The sequence below is a fragment of the Anguilla anguilla genome, chromosome 10 (genome assembly GCF_013347855.1).
Source record: "Anguilla anguilla isolate fAngAng1 chromosome 10, fAngAng1.pri, whole genome shotgun sequence".
Taxonomy (NCBI): domain Eukaryota; kingdom Metazoa; phylum Chordata; class Actinopteri; order Anguilliformes; family Anguillidae; genus Anguilla; species Anguilla anguilla.
The window spans coordinates 5,753,903-5,781,235 of NC_049210.1; the positions used below are offsets into that span (position 1 = coordinate 5,753,903).

General features: G+C 47.2%; 1 protein-coding gene across 2 annotated transcripts in view; it reads left to right on the forward strand.

The window, feature by feature from the left end:
- The first annotated feature begins 4,292 nt into the window (after positions 1-4,292).
- Positions 4,293-27,333, forward strand: part of znrf3 (zinc and ring finger 3) — an 83,753-nt gene continuing 60,712 nt past the window's right edge. Inside the window, exon 1 of one of the 2 annotated variants that reach the window (XM_035379978.1) lies at positions 4,293-5,201. In XM_035379978.1, the coding sequence (XP_035235869.1) occupies positions 4,977-5,201 (225 nt within the window). In that variant the 5' untranslated portion in view covers positions 4,293-4,976. The remainder of the gene's footprint in view (positions 5,202-27,333) is intronic. The other variant, XM_035379977.1, reaches the window with a different exon arrangement.

The window sequence follows — 27,333 nt, forward strand, 5'->3', positions numbered from 1 at the left end:
TTTATAAACCAAACCCAGCCACCACCACCTTCGGCCTTGTTGATGCGATGACAGATCTTCAGTCTCAGTTTATTTGTACTTAGTAAATGTGAAACAATATGAAAAAAAAAATATGGGGACCAAAAAAGATTAACAACTGATGATTCCAAACTAGTCAAACGTAGTGCATCAGAACGGCCTTTGTGGTCGCTTTAAATAAATCAAGGCATTACACTACTGCTACAATTTAAGATTGCCAGGAAGCCGTTATAATATTAGAATGGATTTGCTAGAGCTCCTTTTAAAAATTAATCGAGCTATCTGGTGGAAAACCCAGCCGCATCCCTAAGACTTTTATGAGATGATTGAAAGTTGAGCCTTCAATAATTTAGTAACTTTGACTAGAACACTGTCGTCTAATGAAAATGTTCAAGACTTCCAAATTTTACAGTTGTCTTCGGTTTTCACACAGTGCAAATAGGAACGCTGTTTATCTGTGCAAGCAGCTTGCTCCTGCTTTTATAAGTCACAGTAAAATAAATACTAAGGACTTTGCTTGGAAACACAGTGTCGTCTGTTAGTGTAATTCCTAATTCAGGCGTGCAGGTTGTGTCGGGTTCGATTTAAAACGGGCTGCTGTATGTGACTTGATTTGCTAAAAGGCCACTTAATTGTAATTTTTCCACGTTCGGTTCCAGAATATGGTTCTCGTACACGTGGGCGTACTTTGAAGTGACGCAGTGTTTTCTCTTCTCTCCGAGTGGTCACATCCTCGGCAGCACTTCAATGCCACAAAAAAAAAAAAAAAACTGAGGCGGTTACTTTGAATTCTCCACCCCTTGCTTCAGCTGAAAACATTACATATGCATGTCACCTGTCATTTCAGAATTCACTCGTGTGCCAAAATGTATGTGTTGTTTTTTTTATATTCTGCAACTGTCAGTAAGGAAGCAATGGTGCGTATCTTCTGCTGGTAATTTCGTTTGATCTTTTTCTTAGAATGTGCCAGGCTGACAGTTGATGGGCGTCTGTGGTATCGCAGACCAAGCTGTATTTGTCAATCAAAAAGATAACCTGACGCGATACGAATGTTCTGTTTTTACTGGGGCTTTGTGGTCATACACACACGTGTGTGTGTGTGTGTGTGAGCATGTGTGTATGAGCTTGTGTGTGAGTGTGAGGGTGAAGTTCTTCCGCTCTTTCTGTGTTTGAATTACACTCTGGCTTTCCGGGGGGTCTCTGAGATCAACAGTGGATTGGGGGTGGGGGGTTAAGTATGGTTAATTCATCACCATTGTAGTGACCCCCCCCCCCACCCAAACCTGAGCTTTACTTGCAGTGGAGCTCAGGTCTCTCAGGGGAGCTCAGCTCCCAGTGCCTCCCCCCCCCCCCAAATTTGTGAGCTTGTGCTTCCTGGAGGTCCATCTCCATCACTCAGACTAGATAGCTCTCCTTGTTTTCACTTAGAGACTTCTATAGCGAGAAGTATGGAGGACCCACAATATGGTGTAAAAGAACGAAAACATATGGAGCTGATCAGCATCCAGAACTTGGGGTTGACATCACTGAAACATGACCTGCGAATAATTGATATGCTAGAGGCACACACACACACACACACACACACACACACACACGCACACAGATTCCTGCTTGAAATGCAGCTAGCCCTTTTGAATAGTTTCGCCCAAGTTAACATTCTCAATCAGAACATATGGGGACCATTTTCAAGCTCCTCCATTTTTTTTTTTTTTTTTTTAACAGAGCGCCGCATTCTTGGCCTAAAAAGGCCCCGCAGTTGGTTTTCATAATCACCACCCCAGCTGACAGCAGCTCAAATCCACCGATGTTTTCAAGTGCCTGAGAGAGACCCCTCTCCGTCGCTAATGTACTGTAAGGTGAATTTCAGTTCCCTAACTTGGCTGTATGGTTTAAAAAAATTTTTTTTTTAAAAGTTGATAGGGTTCTAATAAATCATACTAAAAGGTGTCCAAAATACTAGGTGAAGTCTACATTTTTTTGAATTTCTCTCAAAGAAAATTTCTATTCGCCCTTCACCCCCCCCCCCGAAAAAATATTACACGCAAGTGTTGGTTTCATGTCTGAATTGCTTTGTGTGGCACTAATGTTAACAGCTGTTGTCAGTGTGATAGAGTTACTGTAGTTCGGAAGCTGATGGAGAACACCAGTGTCCTGAAATACAGCTTTTACACTGTTGACCAGTGGGAATCTCTGAACAGTGTGGGGAAAAAAGCATGCACGCATCCATAATTCTCCAGGTACACACAGAATCAGTGATTAATCTTACTGTTTGTCTTACTTAGGAAGTGACAGTGTTTCCCACACCATTCTGTCTCCACGATTTGTTTTCTTATAGAGTGAACTAAGTAAAACATAACTGACACATATGCAGTGCAGACAAATGATAACTTTCAAAACTTGAAAACTTTTTTCTTTTTTAGATTGTAAGGTTTTGATGTGTCTCAGAAATGATGTGTTAGGGACTGTGAATGATCTATGTTTTTTTTTTGTACTGTGAATGATCTATACCAGTGTATCGCTTTCTGGGGTGGGTGAGGTCCACCCTACCCCAGGCCCAAGGTCACTGCGTGATGCTCATCTTGTAGCATCTTAAGCCTCAAGAGCCTGAAGGACCTTCTGCAGTATTCAGGAATCCCATCAGACACTTAAATAGCCTGTTTATTCTTAGGGTCCGTAAGCATAATCCCTGTACTGGACATGCAGAGCTGCCCATCACAGGACCTGAATCTCCCTGTCACCAATAAGAGCAGGGCGCTATTTTAGTTTATAGAGTCACTCTTTTCATTATTACCCCATTATTTTTATTTTTATTTTTAAGGGTTTGGGGAATAATGGCCTCATTTTTCTCAAATTGATATAAAGTGGATTTTTTTCCAGGTGTCCTGATTCCCACTGAAAAACCGTCCATTGCTGAAAACTTTTCGTGACAACACGTTAGTAAATTCCGGAGTGCAAAAGTAAGTTCAGTATTTCTTCAGCGTGCGGTAGGTGTCCTTGTGTACGTAGCCTACGACACTGCGCCTGACCAGAGTGACTCTGCCACGCAGAGCTGAAGTGTTTGTTTATTTCACCGCGGGGTTGCATCACCCGGGACAATGATGGCATGGTTCGGCTGCTCCAGGCCCCCGCTCCGTGCCAGGACCCGAGAGCACAAATGAGTTCCACATACCGAAGTCTCCGGATGCCTCGCAGGACCTTCAGCCAGACATGCCAGGAACTTCTAATTCCAAAAGGCTTTTATGTTTCACACAAAAATATCTTTGTTCCGTGGAAAAAAAAAAGAGAAAAGATTACAAATACTTGCTTCTTGGACAATGAATATTTGCCCTCCAAAGGCTGAAAAATGAAATTTTACAATATTTTGTTTGCTTGCTTTCTTGCCTCCTCTTATAAAGGGTTTTTTTTTTAAAACTAACAATTGTTTATTTCCAAGACAAATTGCTCCCAGTTTGCATTAGAAAATAAAATCAGGGGGAAAAAAAAGCGTTTATGTCAGAAAGGCCACAGAGGCGTCAGCTTCGCCAAAACCTGCTGTTCCGAACAATTAACGCCAGTCTGTCAGCGTGCACGTTAAGATATAATTTCTTAAAACCGCAGGACAGCATTACTTGAGAACTGGTGAAATTATGTGAAATTAGGCTGTCAAAGCTCCCGTTGGAAAATGCAAACAGTGTGGCATTGCGGACAACTGCAGATTAAAATGTTAAAATTTGACAGTGAAAATTACTTCAAAAGTAAATTCTAATGAGAAAATGTGACAAAAACAAAAGTGCATGTGTGTGTGTGTGCGTGTGCTTAAACATTACATAGATGGTCTTAGTAAGTTACATATTTTACGTTATTGTACTTAAATTATCTACTTTTCATGTTGATATTTATATTGTGTGCGTTCTGTTTCATGGTTTCTGTTTAATATAATGCATATGGCATCTATAAATATATGGGACAAACAGGTTATTCCGATGAAAATTCATTATTCAAGAGATCTCACTTCTGAAAACGTGATGTATTGAATGTTGCGCGGCGTGGATTCTACTTAATTAACTGTTTTGCTCCCCAGCATTAACAAGTCAATGCGTCGGTGCTTTGATGTGAGCTAATTCTTCAGAACTTCAATGATATAATTGTAACTGCGGAAAAAAAAATACTTCGAATCGGGTTTGAAAGTTAGGCTGCTTGACCTGAAGGATGTTTTGAAGAGGGTACGTCTCATTTAAGGTGGTTTACATCCAAATTTGAGAAAATATTTTCACGGTAAAAATAAATAAATAAACAAATAGCGCATGCCAGAGCGTAAACAGGCGGAAATTGTATTCTGAAATGTTTGTTTGTATGTAGCCGATACAACACTGAAGGTTGAAACAATAATGTATAATTAACTGTGGTTGATGTATGTATAGACCTTGATATACTTACAATTTATGTATACTAATATAATGCATATTACATAAAGCACACGGCAACGAAATCGCTGGCTACTACGACGCAGGAAAACTGTTTTAATTTGTAACTGAGCACGTCTGTTTATCAGAGACGCCGTACACATTCGCGCCTCCTTAAATGCGGAATGGCAGCCGAAAACTGGGAGTGGAAAGTAAAGGGTCAGGAAGATCGGTGGGTGGGGATAACCCTTTTGGAAAGAAAAAAAAACTAAAAAAAATCACGTGTTTAGAGATCAAAGGAGATCCGCTTTGTAGAGCTGGAACGAGAGAGAGAGAGAGAGGGAGAGAGAGCGAGAGCGAGCGAGCGCACACAGCCTTGTAAGTGACAAGGCTGCAATGGTGAAATAAACACGTTCAGTGCTCGCCAGAGTTTTTGTTGCACAATCCAGAAAAGGTTGCGCTTCTTCAACGCCGCGTTTTTCCCCACTGAGATTTAATTCCACAACCAGCCAAGGGCTTATCCCAAAAAAACCTGGAAATTATGTTCCGATCAGCGCTGATCCAGCCGGCAAGATGATTTTACCAAGGAGAGGGTCAGATTGTGTAGCCGATTCGGTGGTCTTGGTGATCCTTGTGGTCACTACTTGGGGAACCGTCTTCGCTAAGGATACTGCCTTTGTGGAAGTGGTGCTATTTGAGTCAAGTCCCACTGGAGAATATAAGACTTACACTACAGGTTTGCAAGGACGATTCTCAAAAGCTGGAGCCACTATCAGTGCGGAGGGCGAGATCGTGCAGGTATGGGAAAATAAGAGCAATCGCAATATTTGATGTAATTGGGTGGCTTCGGTGTGCGATTACGCTGCAAATGTCGTTGTTACTTTTATCGTTCTCTTTACTACTTTTTTTTGGGGGGGGGAGGGGAGTAGAGGGGAGGGGGGCACTATTTATGTGAGGATGGTACTAGCTTGCTAGCTATGTGGTCACAAGATGGCTTCTATCTTGTAGAGGCAGCAGTGGACTTCAGTTCACAATAAAACATGCACATTGCGACTTGTTTTGCAACGAAACTTCGGAGTTGAGTTCTGCACTGATAATACAGAGTTATATAAACGTGGGGACATATTTCACCGTCTAGATGTGAACTTTGTTTGAAATTCTGGTTTTACAGTAATAAAAAATCGATGTGGTACTCTCTCACACTCATAACTAAATGATATGCAACTCAAAAAGTAATAGAAACTTGTTCCAAGTGGCTAGATTCAGCAGGTTACCAAAATTCCTTGGTTTTATTAAATATGACAACATAAACATTTTCCATTTAAGTTCACTTGTAAGATGTTGGATTTAATACACTCCAAGTTTGTAATGTAATGGAACATGTTCGGCAATACTGGAAATCATTCATTTGAAAGATCTGACAGTGGCCTGACACAATGACGAAGGTTTATCTCCCGCTTTGCAGGGCTTGTAGAATACAGAGTATTGCATTTTATAACACTCCTTCTGCGGCGAGTACTTTGAAGTTTGAGCGTAGTCTGGAGACGGAATTTTTCCTTTTTCAAAACTCAGATGGCCCAAGTCTCTGTAGGCTATCGTCTACGCTGTAACACGCGCACTCGTACATCGAGGTGGTCTTTCGGTCTTTGATTGAATAAATTCGGTTTGATTAGCTAATTCTTCAACAAATGGTTATTATTTTTATCGAAATTACAATACAGATTCCGTAAATATTTATGAAATTGGTTAGTGGCATTAAATGGGCACCTGATATCCGAAGTATTTTTGTTTTTTTTTGTTTTACACGTGCACGTTTACAAGTGTTCTGGAAGGCTATCCAGTTCAGCAGCGTTAATGTAGACATTAGGCTACACCCCCTGGCCCCCTCCAATCATTGCACATGAAAACGGAGAATGCGGGTAGATGTGGCGAGCATGATTAAAAGCAATGCCGGGAGGAACAATCTTTCACAAAAGAATTTGCCTGGAAGATAAAAGTTGAATTGTTAACTGGCAAACGTGCACTGCATGCAGTTGGAGAGCTTAGGAGTTGGGAATTTTCAAGGTCAGCTCGTTATCGGAGCGCCAGAAAAGCCCGCTTGTTGTGTGTGATCTAGTTAAAGAGTCCGTTCTGTTTCCCTCTGATCTGGAGTATGAAGTTTTAACATAGACTCAATATGGTTTTTTTTTTTTTTACCAACTATGTATTGTACACATCGCTTGGTAACCGTTTCAGTTAAGCCACTTGGCTGATCCGTTTGCGATTAAGAGCACCTTAATGGTGAAGAGATTCAAAATTTAGTCAACTTTAAGTAACGTGTAGTGACTTTTAATGGAGCTAAAATATACCAGACTTATAAGAACACGCATTTCCTATCTATCTTTATGCATAATATTTTAGCAGTATAGGCCTGCCTCCTTTTATCGTCTTATGAATCAACTCAAAACTTGACGGATTTTGATTAACTGCAGTGTTACCTCAGCTGTTTTTTTTAGACCAAGTACATAAATATTTATCAGAAACATGTTTTATTTTTAAGTACATATGATTCATTCAGCTTCAACAGGCTAGTAAATAATATATACTTGGATATTATGCAGAAAAGTGCAAAAGCAGGGTGCCTGACGAGCATTGAACTGATGATGTTCTGCACCCTATGTAGAATAGTGTTGTAAGTTATATTAGTTTGTTACTTTTATTTGTTGAGGTTTATCTCTCACCTTGGACCACATCTGTTTAAGGCATTCTGGGCCAATGCATGGGTTCTGACCCCACGGATTGAGAGCAGGTAAATTATAGATTTGAATGCATTCTGAGTTGTACCTATGGAGTGTGCATCACTTGTGCAAACTTGTGCATCGCTTGTGCAAACTTGTGCATCACGTGTGCAAACAGGTTAACTTAATAGTGCCCCTTTCAGTGAACTTCCAATGAAGTAAAGGACAAACTGAGGGGGTTCCCAGGTTGACAGGTTTACAGTTGTAATTATTTGTGTTCACTGATACCTGTAAGCAGACGTGATAAGTTTGTGGGGCTGGGAGACGAGACTTTTCTCCTCCATCTTTAATCCCTGGTTTTTTTCAGCACTTCATGGTTTCCCCCCTAAGAACAAGAGTTTATAACCATAAAACGTACACATGGGGTGGTGGAGGTGCGACGGGGGGGGGGGGGGGGGGGGGGGGGTCAGGTTATTCCATAATTGACGCAAACTAGAGGGCAGGAGCTAAACCAAAGGAGAACAGAAATATTTAACCCGGTCTCCGGTCTCGTTTATGTATTTTGTATGCTTAATTCAACTTCTCTTCGTAAACCGCACCAGGAATGTCCAGCCTCAGCTGTATGTCGAAGACCACATCTATTTATGTGCGCTTTCCTCAAACTCGAAGGCAGCCTTTTTTAAACATGGCTTCAGCTTTCGGGGACCGAATCACCGGTCGATTGGTTTTCGTCGGGACCGTTCCTCTTAAAGTGTTGAGTGGATCTTGTTGCCATTTTCGGGTGGACTTTTAATAAAATGTGCTAACTGTGGTTTTGAGTGCCAGTTTGCAGGGTTTACCCATGCCCATTCTTTAAAAAAAATGTTTTTTTAAACAATCTTTTTACTTGCGTCAGCTCCATGGAAACAAAGGAAAGAGCTTGTGTGTCTCCCTCTGGGCGCTGGGGGGCTTTTGAAGTCTCATGTCTGCAGTGGCACATAGAAAATGCGCTTTTAACTGTCCTCTGTAGAAAAGTTGATGTGTAGGCCAGCACAAGTCACAAAGGCACACACCGGATTTGCCTGGTTCTGCTGGGGATCTGCTTCCAGAACTCGTAGTTCTTAAAGTGCAGTTTGAGTAGACCTGAAATAAGACCAAACATTGGTAATTCTTCCACTTGCTGATATGTGAGTAGGAACAATTGGATCCATTGGATTCATCCATTTAGGATGATGCAAAGATAGTGGGGGTTGGGTTAGCAGTGCAGGTTATGTGCTGTTGTAATCCTGGTTTATTATTTTAATAGAACTGCAACAAATAGGGGAAAAATTAGGTTTGCATGTGATAAACGGATCACGTTTGCTTACTGCCATGCATACAAATAATGGTAATTTACCTTGCTTAAGAGCACATTCTATTGCTTATATTTGTGTTCAGTCATTTGTGGAATTTTCTTATGTTTTTTGCTGTGAATCCCCTCATATCTACGGCACCAAGGCAAACCTTTCTGAGATAGTGTGTCTGAAGCATCCATGCTTTTGAAAGGGTGTGTGGCTCCCTGCACAATCCTGCTTCCTCGCTCGTAGAGTGCCAGTCTGTCTCTGGCCGCCCATTGGTTTCCGTGTGAATGGGACGGACGTCGTGTGACGAGGCCGGGGTCTTTATAGGTATGTTCCTGTCTGCCTTTGGGCATGTGGAGTTATTCTGGGTCTCCAGCTCCTTCATTTCAGTCGCTTCCTTGTTACGCCAGAGCTGGGCAGGTCTTGACCCCCCTGCCGGGCATTGCCCCTATTGTTGTGTTGGGACACCTGAGGGGTTTTGATGGAGGGGCCTGGTAGAATTGTCGCTGGGGGGGCGGGGGGGGGGGGACTCGCTCTGTATTGGGTGAAAGTGTGGTGATGGCTTTCTTAGGCTAATACACAAAACTTTGTCCTGGCCAGATCGCTAATTGTTTCTAATCCTGCGGTGTGATGGCCGTGGGAATTGATGTCTGTTTTACATAATCCCGTCATCGAATGAAATTACCCAGCTTGCTGTGGGCTAGTGCCGTTTTACTTCATTACATCATTGAATGTGAAATGAGCGTTTTTTTTTTTTTCATTTCAGCAAGATTTATCTCGTATTAAAGCGTAGCAGAACATAATTGCTATTGTTGGCTGCACCAGTGCTCTCAAGGTAATACTTGATAAATAAATAATAATACAAATAATATCCTGATAATCATGTTCTTTTATTAAAATTTATTAAGTGCATCATTAATCTAAAATGTAAATTTGAGGGGAACGCTGCCTGTGATCTGATAGGAGACTAATCAGTCAAATTCATTTTGTAATTCATGTGCCAACAAAGCCATCAATTTCCCTGTCAATCAAAAAAAAAAAAAAAAAAAAGTACCACACCTGTTTACTTAGGCTATATGGATGGGAAGTTGCTGTTAGCTATGGGAGGACTAGACTGGCTACCTTCAAAACAAGTGAAGCTGAATGCACGTTTATTATCAGGAATGATCGTGTTTCAGTGCAGGCAGAATGTTCTGAGCCCCCTTCTGAGGCTAAGATGAGGGCATTTTCGATGTTTCTGTCTAACACCAGAGATAGTCTGCAGTTGGGAACGCGAGGTCCTGTTACTTGGTGTGTCGAAACCGGGCCCCTGTCTGAAGATGGGACGAGCCCGTCCCGTACAACCTGCAGGCCCGTGCGATGTCCCGAACGGGGGGCGGGAGGGTGGGGGGTGGGGGGTGGGGGGTTGGGGGGCATTTGAACAATGGCGGCCTTTCATGGGGATACTGTGACGTGGGAGGGGGGGATGCTGGTGTTTGCGAAAAGAAGCGTGGAGGGTGCGCGGCTCCACCGCGCCGCGGCCCGGCGTGTCGCTGCCGGCGCCCATGCAGAACGCTGCGGGGGTGAGGGTGAGCTTGGGCCCCCGCCAAAACCCCCCCCCACCCCCCCACCACCCATCGTCTCCATGGCTAAAGGTGTCAGCGCCAACCAATGTTTTTTTTCGCGGTGTCCTATGGGACCGGGCGCAGGAACTCCTTGACGACTGACGCCGCGCGCTGCAAACCCCGACCGGAATTGACTTTGATCTTCGGAAGTGTCGGCAAGAGCGTGACGGCTTTTTTCATTTCCAGATTCAACTTTGAACTTTGTCAAAAGCGATGTGCTTAAGCAACCGATACATACGTGTGTGTATAAATAATTCTGTTTATTGACTTATTATGTTAACAAAGACCGCAGAATAGGAGATGTTTTTTGGTCCTTTGCTGGCTCTGTAATGAGCGACTCTGGTTGCTTTAGGGATTTCGCCTGCTTCCCCCCCCCCCCCCCCCCCCAACGACTTAAACCCCTGGAGCCCATGACAGGCTTTCCCCAGACTGGAGGCACTGTACTGTGGCGCAAACCCCACGCCACTCCCAGGACCGAGCGACAGTAGCAGCGTCGGAGCTCGGGTTTAAAAGGTTAAAAAGGACTGCCTGACAACTTTTTCCATTCATGGGTTTGGTGGTCAGGGCTGTATTTTAAGTACTATCGTTTGAAACCGCCACACCACTTGCCTTTCATATCCCAGCCGGTGTAATTTGAGGCTGCACTTCTCCTTCTTGGATTAGAGCAGACAGCTAAACCCTTTTTTTTTCTTCTTCTTCTGTTGCTTTCTTCTTCTTCCCTGCTCTGTTCTTTTTGACGCGCACAAAATGTGTCACGCTTTCTTTAGCTAGCGTGGGTATGACTCAAGGGTAGAACTGCACTTGGCAGGCGAACGTGGATTTAGGTCCTCTCCTTTGTTGTTCGCGCAAACGCGGCACGCAGGAACGCTAACCCCGCGCGCCGCGTTCTCTTCGCACCGAAGGCTTCTGGGAAACGGCCTCCTCTCTCGGTGGAGGATTCGCCCGCTAATTTTGAGTGGCGCTTAATTCCAGCTAAATGTCTTGTTTTCTTTCTTGATCTCTCTCTTTTTTTTGCCCCCCCCCCCCCACGCTTTGCTCTCTGGTGGCTTTGAGGCAGTCACCACCATCCTTTGTTTTTTTTTTACGGTTTTCTATTGTACCTTGGGAGAGGTGCAGGCTGGGACACGTGGAGGTTTAGGCTAATCCTCAGCGACGGAGTTTTGTGTTGTAACAGGGTCGTTTTGTGTCAGAGATGCTCGTGTTCGGCTTCTGCTCTGCTTGCCCTGTTAGTTGTCCTTTGTCTTTGTAAACGAGCGTGATCACTTCAAAGGAACTTCGGGGGGGGGGGGGGGCTTGTGGGAATCAAGATGGCTGACTAAGCTGAGCCGAGCTGTGCATGAAATTTCTGTTGATGCTCAGGGGCGCTGTATGTTACTTTCCAAACTTGGGGCGCTGCTACTGCTGCTACCTTCTCTAGACTTTCTTTTCGTTAGAAGAGGACTCTCACACTGTCCCACTCTGACGCAGTATCGATTCATCACCAAAGCCAATTTAAATGTTGCAGATGTTTTTTTGTTTGTTTTCTTTTTTAAACTTCTGTGTCTTGCTGACCTATCATAGCTGTACTGCAGGACTGTGTACTTCCTGGTATGAAACTAATTGATTTTAGATGTATAAATGCTTTGCGCTGGATATGTGAACGTTATTGGAATTGGCTTATGTTGGCAATCCTGCTTGTATTGAGAATCCCCTGGATGGAGAGAGAGAGCAGATAACACCGTGCTGAACACTTTGTTTGGGAGTTTTATTGATCTATGAACACATAAAATCTGTGGATTGCACCAGACTCCAGAAAAGCTCAGTTAAATATAAATTATACCAGAACCCGCTGCTATAGTCATCTCTGAGGAAATGTTGTGAGGTGTAAGTCCAGACGCTGTAAACACAGTCTGATATGAGATTTCAGGTTTCCACCTGGATTTAGAAAAAATCTATGTGGGCTCTTCCTTGTATGTTTTAAAAGCAACAAACACCAAAAAGCCATGCTTTGTCTCTCTGTGCTGGGATCTAGAAATGAAATGCTATGAAAGATTTTTTATGGACATATACAAAATGTATACACTGGTTGAGCACTTGGCATTGTAGGCCTCGTCTGTGTATTGCTCAAAATGAGAATCATAATGTTTACCGTGTTATCGGTGTAGAATATGTGAAAAGGGTGTCTAAGGGAAGTGCGTTTGAGTTCAGTTCTTTCTCCCATTTTTTTTTTTTTAAGCTTTTTCGTTGCGGCTAATTGGCTGTGGCTAGGCAACCGTAGAGACAGTGGAGTCCCCAACTCATTCACTGAGCAGCCTCACTGCCATGACAACGGCACATTTGTCTTACGTGGATGTGGAGAGGGCATCTGCAGGAACATCCTGCGGGGGGAGTCTGAGCTCTCAGGGGGATGTGTCTGTGCTCAATATCACAAAAACAAAAATATATTAACATCACAAAAAACACGACCCCAATGTAAGGTTTTATAAGTTATAAATGTGTCTGTTGAGGAAATAAGAGGGTACAGATGGTAACCCCCCCTCCCAAACAAAAAACATGAGGCTGTTTATCCAATTTACGTATAATGAAAATGTTTTTGGGATTTGTGACCGTAGTTGGTTCTGTGGCGCGGGGCATGGGGTTCGAAGCATCCTGCCCTGCTGACAGTTTTGTCAGGAAGGGAAGCGGACGCTCCAGCCACTGAATAGTTCTGTCGACTGCACTGATTAAAAAGTGCTGAAACACAAGCCCCTCCCTTCGCTTTCACCCCTACAGAACTGTGTGGGGGGGGGGGGGGGGTGGTCCCAGAGAAACAATACTGTGAGAGGAGAGTGATACGAGCTGACAATGTGGGGGGGGGGGGTGAGGGAGAGAGGGTGCATGGTTTGCTGTCCCCCAGGAATGTGCTGACCAACGGTGGAAGTCCAAAAACGCCAGTCTCCCCCCCCCGACCCACCCCCTTTTGTTTCTCTTTTCTTTTTTGTGACTCAGATGAAAGGTGGTGGGTGGGGGGGGTGGGGGGGGGGAAGGTAGCTCCGCTCCGCGTTGCTGTCCTTTCGCTTCACTCGTGCTAATCCTCGCGTCCTGCGCGCACCCACGTTCCCCCCCCCCCTTACCCACCCCCCCGGCTTTTTTGTGGTGATGAGTGCCCTTATCACCAACCTCTCCCTTTGTAGCACGTTCTCTCAGCAGGCTCAAAGCGCTTCTGCCCCTTTTGTGCGCGTAATTATATAATTGAGAACGCCATTATGTGTTTAGAGTGAGTTTTGCTCTATTACAGTGTCTTTCATGCACACCTCTTCAACTTTTTAGGACGTGCTTTGATGGACGGTCTGATTTTCGGGGGGTGGGGGGGGGGTTGAGGATAGGGCGGTGGGACATAACTCTGTTCTGTTTGGAAAGGACATTTGAGGACTGGAACAGGCCACACCCTCTATTTTGCCTAAACAGCTTTTAAAAATAATCTTTTTTTTAGATACCGGGTCTGTTTATGTTTCTGGCCTTTCCCTGTCGAGTTGAGCCAGTTGTCAATTTGTGCAGTTTCCCTGCTGCCCGATCTCATTGAACCTTTCGCTGAAAACGAGCTTGCATGCCTGGGCCGCCTTCTGAAGTGAAGCGAAAGTTGAGCGTGCCGCCTCTGGAACCATCACCTATATCTAATTCGGCGGGGCTGAGGTGTTATTCAGTCGCTGTCTCCTCCCGTGCCCAGCGGAATACATCATACCGCCGTTATTAGGCCAATAGCTTGGGCCTGACAGGAAGTCCATTACCGGCGAGTCATTTTTCTCTCACGAGCCGCTGCCCCCCGTCACATGACTCCCGGAGACTGATGACTGGGGCGATGCGGGGGTCTGCCAGATGTGCACAAATTATGTTTTTGACCCCGCCCCTTACTCACTCTCTCTCTCTCTCTGTGTCGCTGTCTCACCCTCTCCTTCTGTGTTTCTCTCTCTCTCTGTCGCTGTCTCACCCTCTCCTTCTGTGTTTCTCTCTTTCCCTTTCCCTCTCTCTCTCCCTCTCTCTCTCCCCCTCTCCTTCTCCCTCTCTCTCGCTCTCTCTCTCTCCCTCTCCCTCTCTGTCCCTCTCTCTCTCTCCTTCTCCCTCTCTCCTTCTCTGGAAAACGAGCGCCTGTGCGTGGCGGTCGGGGGTCTCCGGTAATGAGGGGAACCCAGGCCCGCGTGTAAACGCGACCGGGCCGTGATGGATTGGGGCTGCCGTTCGGAGGCGGGACTGGTCGCCTTGGCGCCCAATTCCCCCCGTGACGCGCTGGCGGTCTCCCGAGCACGCCTGGCGCATCTCTCCGCCTCCCTCCCTAACCCCCCCCCCCCCTCGGGTACCTGGCAGTTTGGTGTCACGGGGCAGTACCCGGGCACGGCGCCCCAGATTTAACGCGCCTGGCACAGCTGAAAAACGAGTGGGGGGGTAGGGGGGTGGGGTGGGGGGGTGTGGGGGTGATGAATCGGATCGGAAGCCTGGCGGGCATGGAAAAAAAGATAAACGATCTCGTTTTCAAACGTAAGCACCCGAACGCTCTCTCTCTCATGCGAAGGGCTCCAGTTTCCGCTACTGTTCTGCAGTCCCACAGCAAAGCGGTGGCGTCGGACACAAAAACACTCCCGCTCAAGCTAAAAAAAATTTATTTCGGGTCTTCAGACATCAATTGTGCCCCTTCTTTTTGTGGTTTTGAGCTGTTAGGCTCCACCAACGTATCGTATGTTTTGACACGAGTGCAGGGGAGTGGGGGTGGAGGGTTTATTTTGAAATGCTAAATATGTTTCAGTACTCCATTCCAAGCAGAATGCGGAAAAACTCCCCGCCATTTTTGTTTGAACTGAGGTTTTAGCGAGTTTAAAACGGATCAGTAAAGCTTTGGGTCCCCACGTATCATTGATGGCCCACCGAACAGGAGGTTATGGAACTATCTTTGTATACTTTCCCCTGGCCGTGTAGAAACTGCTCTGTCTTTAAAGTGAAGCTTTGATTTCCAGGGGCCTTCTTGGCTCTTCTGCTACCGTACGTGTAGCCTGCCATTGTTTCTTAAAGATCCCCACTCCGCACTGCGGCCTCAAAGCTGTTGTTTTGGCCGACAGTTTTTTTTTTTCCCCCGCCAGCAGGTTTTTCGACTTAAACGCAAACAAGAAAAGGGCCGGAGTTCACCCCCCCGGTCACCTGGTCACCCATAAGACACCGGTCCGTGACGGCTCGAACCCCCTCGGGCCCAATCTTGCGGCAGCTCCCCCAAAAAAAAAAATCGCCGGGGCGATCAAAAAAAAAACGGCAGCGGGGCTACCGCCCTTTTTCCCCCCCTTCCCCCCGCCCGCCAAAGTGCTCGTTTCCAGTTTTTGGAAACCGTCTGAAGGCAAATAGGGGAGGTTCCCCCCCCCCCCCCACCCCCCGAATAGGTGGCGGAATCTCGCCCCGGGCGACTACCTGAACGCCGCTGCCTCGCGAAGATACGATCGCCTGGCCGGGAGCCAGCGCGGCTTCGGGGAGATCAAAGGCGGGTCGGGGAGGCGAGCGAGGCTCTTCAAAAAGCCGCGTCGGAGCAACGGCCGATTAGCATGGGCCTCCGCAAACTGCCGATGATGTAATCTTCCGCCTCGGGGCGAAACGCATTCACAACAAAGGCGGCCGGTGTCCCTCCCCCTTCCCCCCCCCCCCCCTCCCTTGCTCTGCCTCTGGAGAAAAGCTACTTTTGATTTCGGCGTAGGTCGTCGTGCTCCTTTCCCTTCCCTCCCCAACCCCCCCCCAGCGCTACCGCCATCGCCGTCGCCGCTCGCTCCCCCCCCCCCGTAACTTTAACTTTCTTTAATCTTCGTTTTATTGTCCCGGTTTTTCCAGAAAGACCTAGGTAGGGAGAAAAGGCGGGAACCTGGTGGAGTTTGACTCAAATTTTTTTTTTTTTTTATCTGCCGTCAACAGATAGCTTAATGCGCTGGGCGTTTCTAAAGTACACAGCAGGTGGAGCTTGGTTGACTCAGTTGTTCTGTGTAAAGTTTATACAGGTACACTGCGTGTGTGTGTGTGTGTGAGAGAGAGTGACAGAGAGAGAGAGAGAGAGAGAGAAAGAGAGAGAGAGAGAGAGACTGTAAAGCCGTCTTGCCGATAATTCATTGACAACTCCCATGACTGCTTCGAAAGCTTTTTGGCTAATCCAGAAAGCCGACGCAGAAATGGTACGGAGCCTGAATCGGTCCCTCCGGACCGTTTAGAGTGGTGCTCAGCGATACCTGCTGTTTGCTCGGCACGGCGGCCATATTTGCATGCTCGTGACTGAAGTCTTTGTTTTTCCCCCTCTGCCCCTGGGAAGAGTCCTTTTCTCGACGGTCTTAAACGAACAGCAAAAAAAAAAAAAAAAATGAAATGTCAGGACGGTTATTTGCTTTGAGTTTTGAGTTTGAGCTCCGAGTTGGGAATTGATTGATTCAGAGTGACCTTTGGAATCCTGGGTTTATTGTTGTTTAATGAAACATCGGGGGGGGGGGGGGAAGTGTGCTCTGTCACTTCGCGTTTGCTCGGTGCGGCGTTCGGGATACGAGGCGTCCGTCAGTCCTTCGGTTCCTCGTCGGTCGCCGCGAACGGCGTCGACCTTTTTGCGCGGCGTTGGGAGTCTTGACGTTTACGGCGGGGCTTCTGACTTTATGACTTTGGACGCGGATCGCCGTCGGCTCGAGGAGGGCGCGTCCGACGCCTGGCGAATCTGACGTTTCGGGCGTAGATTCGGTTCTTTATCGGACGGAATCTTCCGGCTCCGACGATTTGGGAACGTCGCCGGAATTTTCTGACCGCAGGTGAATCTGTAACCCCGCGGCCACATCTGGCGCTGCGGGTGTGGGAAGGTCATTTCTGTTACCGTAGCGTAGCGTACCGTAGCGTAGCATAGCATAGCGTAGCGTAGCGGCCCGTGTTCCGTATTCCCGTGCATTCCTTCGTTTGCTAGCGAAACGGGCGAAAACTGCATCTGCAGAATTTAATTCTATCTAGACACAGATGGGTCCTCATGTTCTGCTCGCTGATTGTCTATGCATGAGTGATTATGCATGAATGTTGCAGCGCAGAGTGTGAAGCATCTGCCTAGCTCACTGCAAAAACCAAAAAAAAAATAAAGTCTTGACAAGTATTTTGGTCTTATATTAGACTTTAAATCTTATTTCTGTAACTTTTTTGCTAAATAAGACATTGCCAATGAGGTGAGACAGTTTTACTCATTTCAACATTTGCCAATGGGGTTTGACATTTTCACTTGTCAAGCAAAACGTAACTTAAAACAAGCTAATATTTTCTACTTGAGGGAAAATAAAGTGATATTTTCTCATTACAAGACTAAAATACTAGTTAAGACAGACTTTTTTGCAGTGCTTGGCCTGAAGTTTGTGGATTCTGCTCGTCCTTTTTTTGGAAAGTATCGTTGTGTCCCCCCTCGTATGTCAGGTGTCCCTGAATGGGTTTGGAGCGACTTATTTAAGAGGCAGTAAAACTGTTTTTGGAGAAGTCACGAAAGAGGGCTTGGGCGAGACTGGTAGAGCCGCTGTTGAGAGAGAGAGAGAGAGAGAACGTGTGAGCGCGGCGGGTTGCCGCACCTCGTCGTCGTGCCTGCTCTCCGGAAGCTTCCGGCAAAAAAAAAAAAAAAAAAAAAATCAAACAGTCGCTCCCGAGGTGACACGCATTCCGCGAGCGTTCCAAAAAGAACATTCCCAGAACCCGGGCCTCAGATCTCGCCGCCCGGCCCTTCCTGCGGTTTGAACAACTCCCTCCACCAAGCAGGGCTGGGAAAAGTGCAGACGCGCCCGCCTTGCCTTCGCCCCGTGAGCTCGAAGACAGCGAGCGACGCTCAGGCGCGTACGCTCACTGCACAAGTCCGCAGAAAGCTCGGCGTCCGCGGAGCCGACCGGGCGTATTAAACTCCGGTCGTGGAGATCGTGAGACGTGTTCGTGCGTGCCTCTCGACCCAAACGGCTGGTCCAGGTTCTGTTGGTTCTGTTGTCCTCCTCTGTTGTTTCATCTCCAAACGCCGTCTATACAGTAGTACGTACCGTAGGATTCATTTCAAGATTCTGCGTGACAGCTTTCTTCAGCCTGTATTTTTTTTTTTTTATGAATCCTCGCCAGATTCCGTGACAGAACCCTGACTGTTTGTTGACTATAGAGCGTCAAAACATGTTTGGAGAATTTGCGCATCTCATTATAATTGATGCCTTCACTCACACTGAAACAGAAAGTAAACGAGTAGTCCTCGAAAATATCTCTGCGTTTAAAATGAACTGTCATTTTATTTTTAGTACTATTAATGCGTATGCCATCTGTTCATGGATACGGTGTTTATATATATACCGTATATATATATATATATATGTCCTAATATAACTTAAAAGATACAAACAGAGCTGGGCATAGTTATGAAAAGTGGCACACTTTCTTACTACTAACCTCTGACCTCTGACAGAATGTGTTGCTGCTACTTCTTAGACAGAAGTGAGGCGTTTTCCAAGAGCTAAAACACAGCTAAAACTCTTTTACATTTCTGTATTACTGTTCTGTTTTCCACAACGTTTTTTTTTTAACGATTTTGGCCCATTTTTGCTCTTCAGTTCACACGTTTTAGCCGCAGGCCGATGTTGGAAGAGGAGGAGGAGTCTTGTGTGAGCCGTGATGGCGGTTGCCGCTCCCCCCCCCCTAGTTACGGCGGGAAATGAGCCGTGTCCCTTCGCCTGTCTGCGGTGCGGAACGTTGACGCGGTTCTTCTCTGCCACCCGTCCTCACCCTCTGAGCCTCGTCATCCGCGAAAAAAAAAAAAAAACGAAACGGCGCCGCTGCCAAGTGACACCGGCACGACCCCCGGCGTGCCGATTTAAGCCGGTGCCATCTCTGGCCGGGCGAGCCCTGGTTTTCGGGCGGAGGGGATGGGGGGGGGGGGGGATGGGGGGTGCGGGAGGGCTGTCCCGTTCGGGGCTGCCTTTATGGGGGACCCTCTGCTACTAAAGCGGCACAAGCAGGTCTGGAACGCGTAGGGCTGATCCTCTCCACCGCTCCTGCCATCCCAGCCATAGATGACAAATGCCGCGAGTAACACAGAGAGTTAAACCTGCTCCACTGGCTATTCTACCACTCTGGATTAGCGTGAACGTTGAGCATTGGCGTGATATCCATTCGTTTTCAGTTTCTGCCTGTATAATGGTGAGGAAGATCTGGACAAAGAAGGGGGTGGTTGGAGGTATTTCAGGGACATGAGAAACATGTTTTATGAGATTTATGCGTTGATGTGTAATACGTTTCGAGGGAATGTTTATATATTAAACCAGGGCAGAGCTGTATAATGATAAAACATCCTGTTTTCTGCCCTTGCAGACAGCGATCAAAGAAGACGCGTTTAAAAGCTTGACCTATGGTAGAGTTTGTATCTCAGACAGTGATCGTCTCTCATATATACGACTGCCTCCCTGCTGCTGTCTCCCAACTTGGTTTGATTTCTGTTTCATCGATTTCTACCCTATTAGAGGGGATATCCGACAGTACTCATGGAAGAGTCTACCCCCCCCCAAAAAAAAAAATATCTTCAGCGTTATGCCCTTCCTGATGTTGAGGCATTATTGCTAGGATCCTGGCGATCATAAACGGATTAAGTGAACTTTGGCTTGGCAGCCGTGTTAACCCTTTGAAGAGTAGGTTTTTTTGGAATGTTCATTCGAAATTCTAAGTCAATGTTCTAGAACTCTACTGCTTTCAATTGCCCATAGTGAATGTTACATCAGCATTAGAATGTCCAGTTAAAGAGTTAAAGATACTGTCCTCTGGAGTCTACCCTTTCCATTGACCCACTTTAGCTATTCTAACATTATTCTAACTTTTATGTCTACTCCTGTCAGCTAGGGTCGTGCCTGTTACTTGTGTGTTTATGATCATGGATACACCTTTAGATTTGACCATTGCTGGTTACACCTGCCTAGAATGCCTGGCCCCCAGACAAACCTGCTTTTGCATCTGTGGGCCTGGGTCTGTTGGCTGTGAAAATACCTAGCTCATGGTATAGATGGCCTACTGCTAAGAGAGCACACTGAAAATTTGATTCCACCCACCTACACAGAGCTTCTGGAAAGAGATGAGTTTCAGTTTACAAAATTGCCTTCTTGAAATATTATTGATAGAGCTCATTTTAGCCAGCATTGTATTTGTAGGTCGAAGGATGAATTGACTTGATCCGCTGGCAACAGTTGGGAGACCCACCTGCATAAGATCATGAGTCATCAGAACTATGAAGTAGCTCACTGTTGATTTATTGGCAAAGCAAAGGATTTATCTCTCGTCTGAACGGGCTCACAGTACTAAAAGGTAATGAGCCTGAGAAGTGTAAGACGTGACAAAGGACACGCCGCGGCTGCTACAGCAGTGTGTGTGGAGGACGGTGTACTTGCTCTTGCTTTGAAACGTTTTCTTTCTCTGAGGTCAATGCCGCAGCTTGAGTTTCACAGGGAAGGTGGTGCGTCCATTTTCAGAAGTTGGCTGTGCGTCTTTACCAACCGACCTGGTCGGGTCGCTGTTCTGGAATATTTGTGGCCAGAGTGAGGACAGTCAGTTGTCTTTGCTCCTCACGTCGATCCTTAGAAGCGGTCGACCGTTGACTCCTCTGTCGAGCAACTATCGTTTCAAGCTGCTATCCTGAGAACTAGCGAATTGTTTTTTTTCCCCTTTACTGATGAAAAGAATGCAGTTACTCATGCAGTAGCTGAGCTCCAGTAGCATATCAAAATTAAAGTATGATTCGCTGATGAGTTTTTTTCAAGGAACGTACCGTGACAAGGATAACAACTTTTTTTTTTTTTTGCATGCATGCAGAGAAATGAAATCGGATCAAAATGGCGCTCTCCGCGCACACACACCGCGGCCGAGCGGTCTGTCTTTCGCGCGCACACACACGAGCGGTCTGTCTTTCGCGCGCACACACACACTGACGCCCTGTAAGCCGACACCGGCGCGGACGCGCACGCCTCCCCGAGCCCGCGGGTGTCGCCGTGCCACCTGTCCTCTCCGGCCTGTCAGTGCGTGCCATCAGCGGCGCTTCATTTACGGGCGGCTGTTCGCCGTTCCGAAAACGGGGGGAGCGCCTCTAATCCCTCGGCTGGCACGAGGGCGAACCGCAAACGTCTTCTCATCCAGGCGTCTGTTTGACTTTTTTAAATTAAAAAAAAAAATGTTTTAATATAATAATAATAATGATAATTGACTGGTAGGGGTGGGGGAAAAAAGAAAACAAACAAACCATGTTCTGATTCCAGTGCAGTGCATGCTTGTACCGAGTAGCCTGAAATATTATTTTAGTGCCACCTCTGTATTTTAAGCATCGACCAGTTATGGACAATACGGCAATTAAAATGGACGTGGCATTCCAACATGGGGGCTTGCTGGTTTGTTTAACCTCCCCCCCCCCGTTCTCCTGTTATGGAAACATGCGATAGGTTAAAATGTATTCCCTTCAGGAACAGCCTGCTGGTTAGCCCAGCATTGCTCTGGGTCTTTGTTGTATTTTTTTGTAAGTGCTCTTTTGTTTGTATTACGGTGCTTGATCTCTGTGTGTCCCTATCTTGTTTTTCCTCAGAGCAGAAGTGACCTTTAGAATGATTATTATTTTTATTCCCCCCCCCCCCCCGCCCCCACCACCCCCTCCATGCTCTCCCAACCGTCCTCCTCCGTCTCTCTTTTCCTCTCTCCCATCCTCTCCTCTGTCCCTCTCTCTTTCCTTCCTCCCACTGTTCCTCTCTCTCTCTCTCTCTCTGGTCCGGTGTGTGGCGCAGAGCGTTAGCCGCCGCGGCCTGTGTTGGCTCTTATCTGCTCCACCTTTATCAGAACCCGGCACACATGCCCACGAGGGGGGGGGGGGGGGGCGCGAACCGATTTTATCGGCTGCTAGGGAATTCGCCACGGAGCTCGCGGAACATCAAAGTGGGGGGGGGGGGGGTGTCTTTGTGTTTCGGTGTGTGTGGAGGGGGGGGGGGGGTTTCGCAGGTCGGGAATATGGCAGGTGGGGGGGTGGGGGGGTGGGGGGGGGGGGGCAGGAGTCCTCTGGTTGCTCTGAGTTGTAGCCTGGACAGAATGGCAGCAGCGGGGGTGCAGGAAAAGACAGGAAAATCAATGACCCCTGTCCCCCCCCCCTCAAAAAATAGCACGTCCACCTTGATCTGAAAGGCCTCCTGTTACACCCTGATATTTCAAAATGCTTCAACAAAGAGAGAGGGAGAAAGAGAGGGAGAGAAAGAGAGTGAGAGAAAGAGAGAGGATAAAAACCAGGCAGCACAAACGCGAGGGATACAGGGAGCAGGACGACAGGGCTCACAAAAGACTGAAACGGTATCGCTGGCGAATATCTGGATGCCTGGGATGACTCGGATAGCTGCTGTACACTTTGGTCTTTGTCTTTTCGGGCGGCATGAATAGAGTCTTCTGTGGGGGTGACGACAGGGGCGCTGGGCCCGGGGTTTCTGTGCGTGCGTAGGTGCCGTGCGTCTGGCTCCGATAGGGGCGGCGAGCTCGAGCAGGACGACGGCTCCTGCGCAAGCCGCTCTCTCTCTCTCTCTCTCTTGACTTTTTCTTCTTGGCTGCTAAAATTAAATCACGCGAACGCTACCGGCGCGTAAACGCTTCCTTAACCCTCCCGTGCGACAACCGCAAAAAAGCGTCCTCGACACGGGCGCTTCTGAGTTTCCGACTTCAAAGTAAATTTAGTTCACTTTTTTTGGGATTCGAACGAACCTGACTCGCGTTGGAACCGTTCTCAGGCTCGTACAGTCCCTAAATCGGTCGCGTGAATCAGATTTGGCGACGATATTGATTCAAATCGACTCCAAAACTTCAAAGGAGTGCTTCTCCTTAAGGGCTGAGGTATGGTTTGGAATATAATTATCCGGAAAGAACCGTGTAAAACAATTACTAAAATACTTGGGTAGTAGGGCAGCCTGAAGCAGAATCAAGTCTTGAGTGCTGTGTTCATCTGTCAGTGCAGGCACCACTGTGTGGATTCCGGAAGAATCCTTGGTTGCCAACCACATATGCGGGTACCAAATAATAAGTGGTACAGACCAAAACATAGGCTACCTCGCTTGGTTTATTATTTTTCTGAAGAAATGACCCTGGTCTGCCATTTTAAGGGGGGGGGGGGCAGTTGTTACAATTACTCCTGGGAGAATGACCAGTAGTAGGAACTGTTTCTCAGCAGTCAGTGAGTACAGGTAAGACTCCTGCTCATGCTGGCGTACTTGTGTCTCCTCCCCCCCTCCTCTCCAGTGGGGGTAAGGTGGATTGGCCGTGGGTCTTAGGGCGAGTCGCGCCAGAGAATGAGCAGAGGTGGTCTGGGGGACGTCTCCTCCCTGTCCTGAGCTGGTCTGTCATCCCCACGGAGTCAAGCGCATGAAGCAGATAAATAATGTTAAAAAAAAAACACCCGTACAGTCGTCAGAATCGGTTCGTCAGCCCGCTGGCCCGTAGCGTGTCCTGAACGGCGGCACGTTGGCGGAATTTAATGCCACGGGACGGACTCTTCGTGCGCCTGACACATCGATGAAACGGGGGGGCGGTGAAAATACCGACAGAACCCCCTCCCCCCCCGGGGGGGGCGCCGTCCTTTCTCTGCCTGGGTCCTTAAAGGTCCTGAACTGTTGTGATGTCATCGCTCGGCCGTGAGTGAACGAAAGGGATTCGACCTAACCCCCCCAAACCTTCATTTAGCTGTTGTGGTTGAATTGCATTGGCCCTTTTATTTACCTGTCACGGTTTAATTGCATTGGCCCTTTTATTTACCTGTTGCAGTTTAATTGCATTGACCCTTTTATTTACCTGTTGCAGTTTAATTGCATTGGCCCTTTTATTTACCTGTTGCAGTTTAATTGCATTGACCCTTTTATTTACCTGTTGCGGTTTAATTGCGTCGCTGGAGCCATAAAGTGGAGTCACGCAGCTTGTATCTCTGAAACAGAACGAGAAAAGAATGATCGATTGTGTTCGTCATGTGACGTTCGATTGATAATTGAGTTTTTGCTCTTCGCAATTTTGAAATCCAAAAAAAAAAATCTGAAATGCAGTTTTGTTTTTGTGAAAATGTCCATACTCATTCATGTGAGTTGGTCCCTCTGAGATGACGGTGACCTGCTGGAGTTGTGTAGAAAACTGGAACAATTCTTGGCACGTCTGCAAGAATTAGTTGAGGATTTGGTTTCACAGGAAGGTCTTTTACACATTGATATGTCTATTTTCACTTTATTTTTGTATCAAAGGAAAAATTCTCTTTGAAGCCGTCTCCTTAAACTAGTTTAGTTAAAATGTGACCAACTTTCTCTTATCTTCGGCCAAAGAAAGCCAGGGTTTTTTTTTTCTTTCTCTGCACAGTATGTGATTCTAACTAAAAGCAAGTCGGACAGTGAAAAGCTGCAAACTTTATACAAGATGAATTTTTTCTTCATACTGCTTAAACAAGAAAACCACCTGTTCACCTTGACATACATTTTCCCACTCACAACTTTTAGAGAACCCACACAGCCGACTAAAAGGACGCTCCTGGCAGCCGGCGTCCCTCAGCTTTTACCTGGCTGGCACACACCTTTAAATCGGCCAATGAGGTTCGTGCAGTTCGTGTGAATAGAAGTGGAAAGAGGGTGTCCGTGGGTTAATGTTTAATTCTTCACAGGTTCGGATGTCACAGTTTTCCCTCCTTTTTTTTTTGTTTTTTTTCACGACGCGGTGGGTCGGGAGTGTGTGCTTACCTTCGCCAGCGCGCCGCGCGCGGGGTGGGGGTGGGGGGGGGGGGCGACGGGGGGGGGGGCGAACAATGCCGCGTTTGTACGGGGCCCCCGTCAGATAGCCGCTGAACAAATGTCTGGAATTCCGCGGAGTGGCTGTTGTGAGGGCCTCGGTCCCGGCCGCGGCCCCGAGTTTCACAAACACGGGGCGCGGAGCAAAGGAAACGGGGAGACCGGTCTCTACGGAGAAACCTGCACGGCAACGCAATTATTAACACGCCAATCAAAAGCTTACTTTTCTCCTCCATTTCGCCCCACACACTCGCTGCATTGTTTTCATTTTATTTTATTTTTGTTGTTGTTGTTGTTGTTGTTGTTGTTGTTTTTCCCAGCATGCCGCTGAAAGTAGCCGTGCGTGTTTCTCAGCGCTCGAGGCCTACGGGGGGCTCCGCCAGACATTTTGGGGGAGGGGTCTGTTTGCGGTTAGGGTTACGTCGGCCCGGTCTGAGACCTTGTCGCGGAGTCGGTTTACACTTTATTACAAATTTAGTCACTGGAGTGTGCGTGGTTGCATGTGTAGATGGGGGTGGGGGGGGGGGGGGGGTGTGTGGTTGCATGTGTAGATGGGGGAAGGGGGAGGGTGGTTGTGTGGGGGGGGGGGGGGGAGGGTGTGTGTGTGTGGTTGCATGTGTAGATGGGGGAAGGGGGAGGGTGGTTGTGTAGAAGGGGGGGGTGGGGGGGGGGGGGTGTGTGGTTGCATGTCTAGATGGGGGGTGGGGGGGGGGGGTGGAGGGTGGTTGTGTGTAGGTGATTCTCCTCGAAGGTTCAGCAGAAACCAGGCATGTCGACATCTGTTAACCGTACGCCTGCTTGTTATTTGCATGTCATTTGTAATGCAGATGGCTTGCAAACATATTCATTGTTGCGATCAAAATTAATTGTCTTCAAAGCCTGTATTAACAGAATGCCTCCTGTTAGAAACGTCACGTTGGAAAACGTATCTAATTTAAATCTGAGAAGGAAAACGCAGCTCAGCATAAGGCTAAACTTAACATGAAATGACACATTTGGAATTGTCTTCACAGGTAGATTTTTCAATGCACAAATATTCACATTAATTCAGGTTACTATAGGAATGCAATGGCCGGTTAATTTTAATCCCCCTCCTCTAGGTCTTGTGCAGTGTTTTTTCTGAACTTACCTAGTGCTAACATCACATTGTCATCATTGACGTATTGCAGACACTAAGACGCTACGATAATGTTTCAGAGGACTTGATAGGTATAAAGCTAGTTCTGCAGTCTTGGTATTGTGCTGCTGTGATTTTTGGACCAGTAAATGGTTTGACAGTGAAGGTCATGCAGCCATTTTCCATTTAACACATACACAGGACAGCGTAATGGTACTGTATGTGTCACTGTGTTAATTTTTATTTTCCTTTGCTGTTAGTTCAGACTGGGTGTATTCATGATTGTGAGCTTTTATCCACCCACATCTCTAACTCTACCGCTATCTTTAATTTCTGGAGCCAATCTGGTCGTCGGAATGCCATCAGTGACTTGATTCTGTTAATAGATTTTCTTTATATGTGTAGGTAGTTGTTGTTGCTTTCCAAGAACTTGGAAGTATTTCTGAATTTGGAGAAATAATCATCATAGGAAAAACTTCTCTTTTTTTTTTGGCTTTGAAACCTTTTCGCGAAAGTATAACCTTCCCGACTTGCACGTTTTAATGGCTTCCTCAGATCTGTGGGTCTGAATCGAAGCCGTCGAGGACGAAGATGATTGAATAACTTGTCACAGATTCACCGGGGTTCTGACACACAATCTGTTTTGTTCCACCAAACAGGAGAACTTTGACCCTGCGGCTTGGAACGTAGTGTGAAATGGATCTAGAGGTCCCACAAAGAGAGGTTTTCCAGGAGGAGGAGGAGGAGTCTGCGATGAGTGGGGGGGTGGTGGGGTTGGGGCTGGGGGGGCTGTGGAAATACCGTTTCCCTTCTTTGCGAAAAGTATATCTGTGAAAGGTGTCCATAGGATCAATTTCAAACTTTTTTTTTTTACTTTTTTTTTTTTTGAGAGCTAGATGAAGGTGTAGCTCAGTTCTTGGCTGAATGTGAGTTGGCTCTTGCTCAGCCATGCTGAATGAGTAGCTATTAATGCCCCCCCCCCCCCCCCCCCCCCCCCCCCCCCCCCCCCCCCCCCCCCCCCCCCCCCCCCCCCCCCCCCCCACCCCCGCCCCCCCCCCCCCCCCCTCCCCCCCCCCCCCCCCCCCCCCCCCCCCCCCCCCCCCCCACCCCCCCCCCTCCCCCCCCCCCTCCCCCCCCCCCCCCCCCCCCCCCCCCCCCCCCCATCCTCTCGGCAGCACCTCCTGAAGCACCTTTCTGCCTTGTGTGTGACAGTGGTGGAAGCCGCCATTGTTGTGCCCTTTTGTGAGGGGTTGGCACACAATGGTCTCCCTTGGCAGAGTTGCAAGAACAGTATTTGTTAGATCACCCTGCCCCCACCCCCCACTCACCCAACCCCCCTTTTATTACTGTGTGTGTGTGTGTGTGTGTGTGTGCATATTTTTCTGTGTGTGTGTTTGTGCATGCG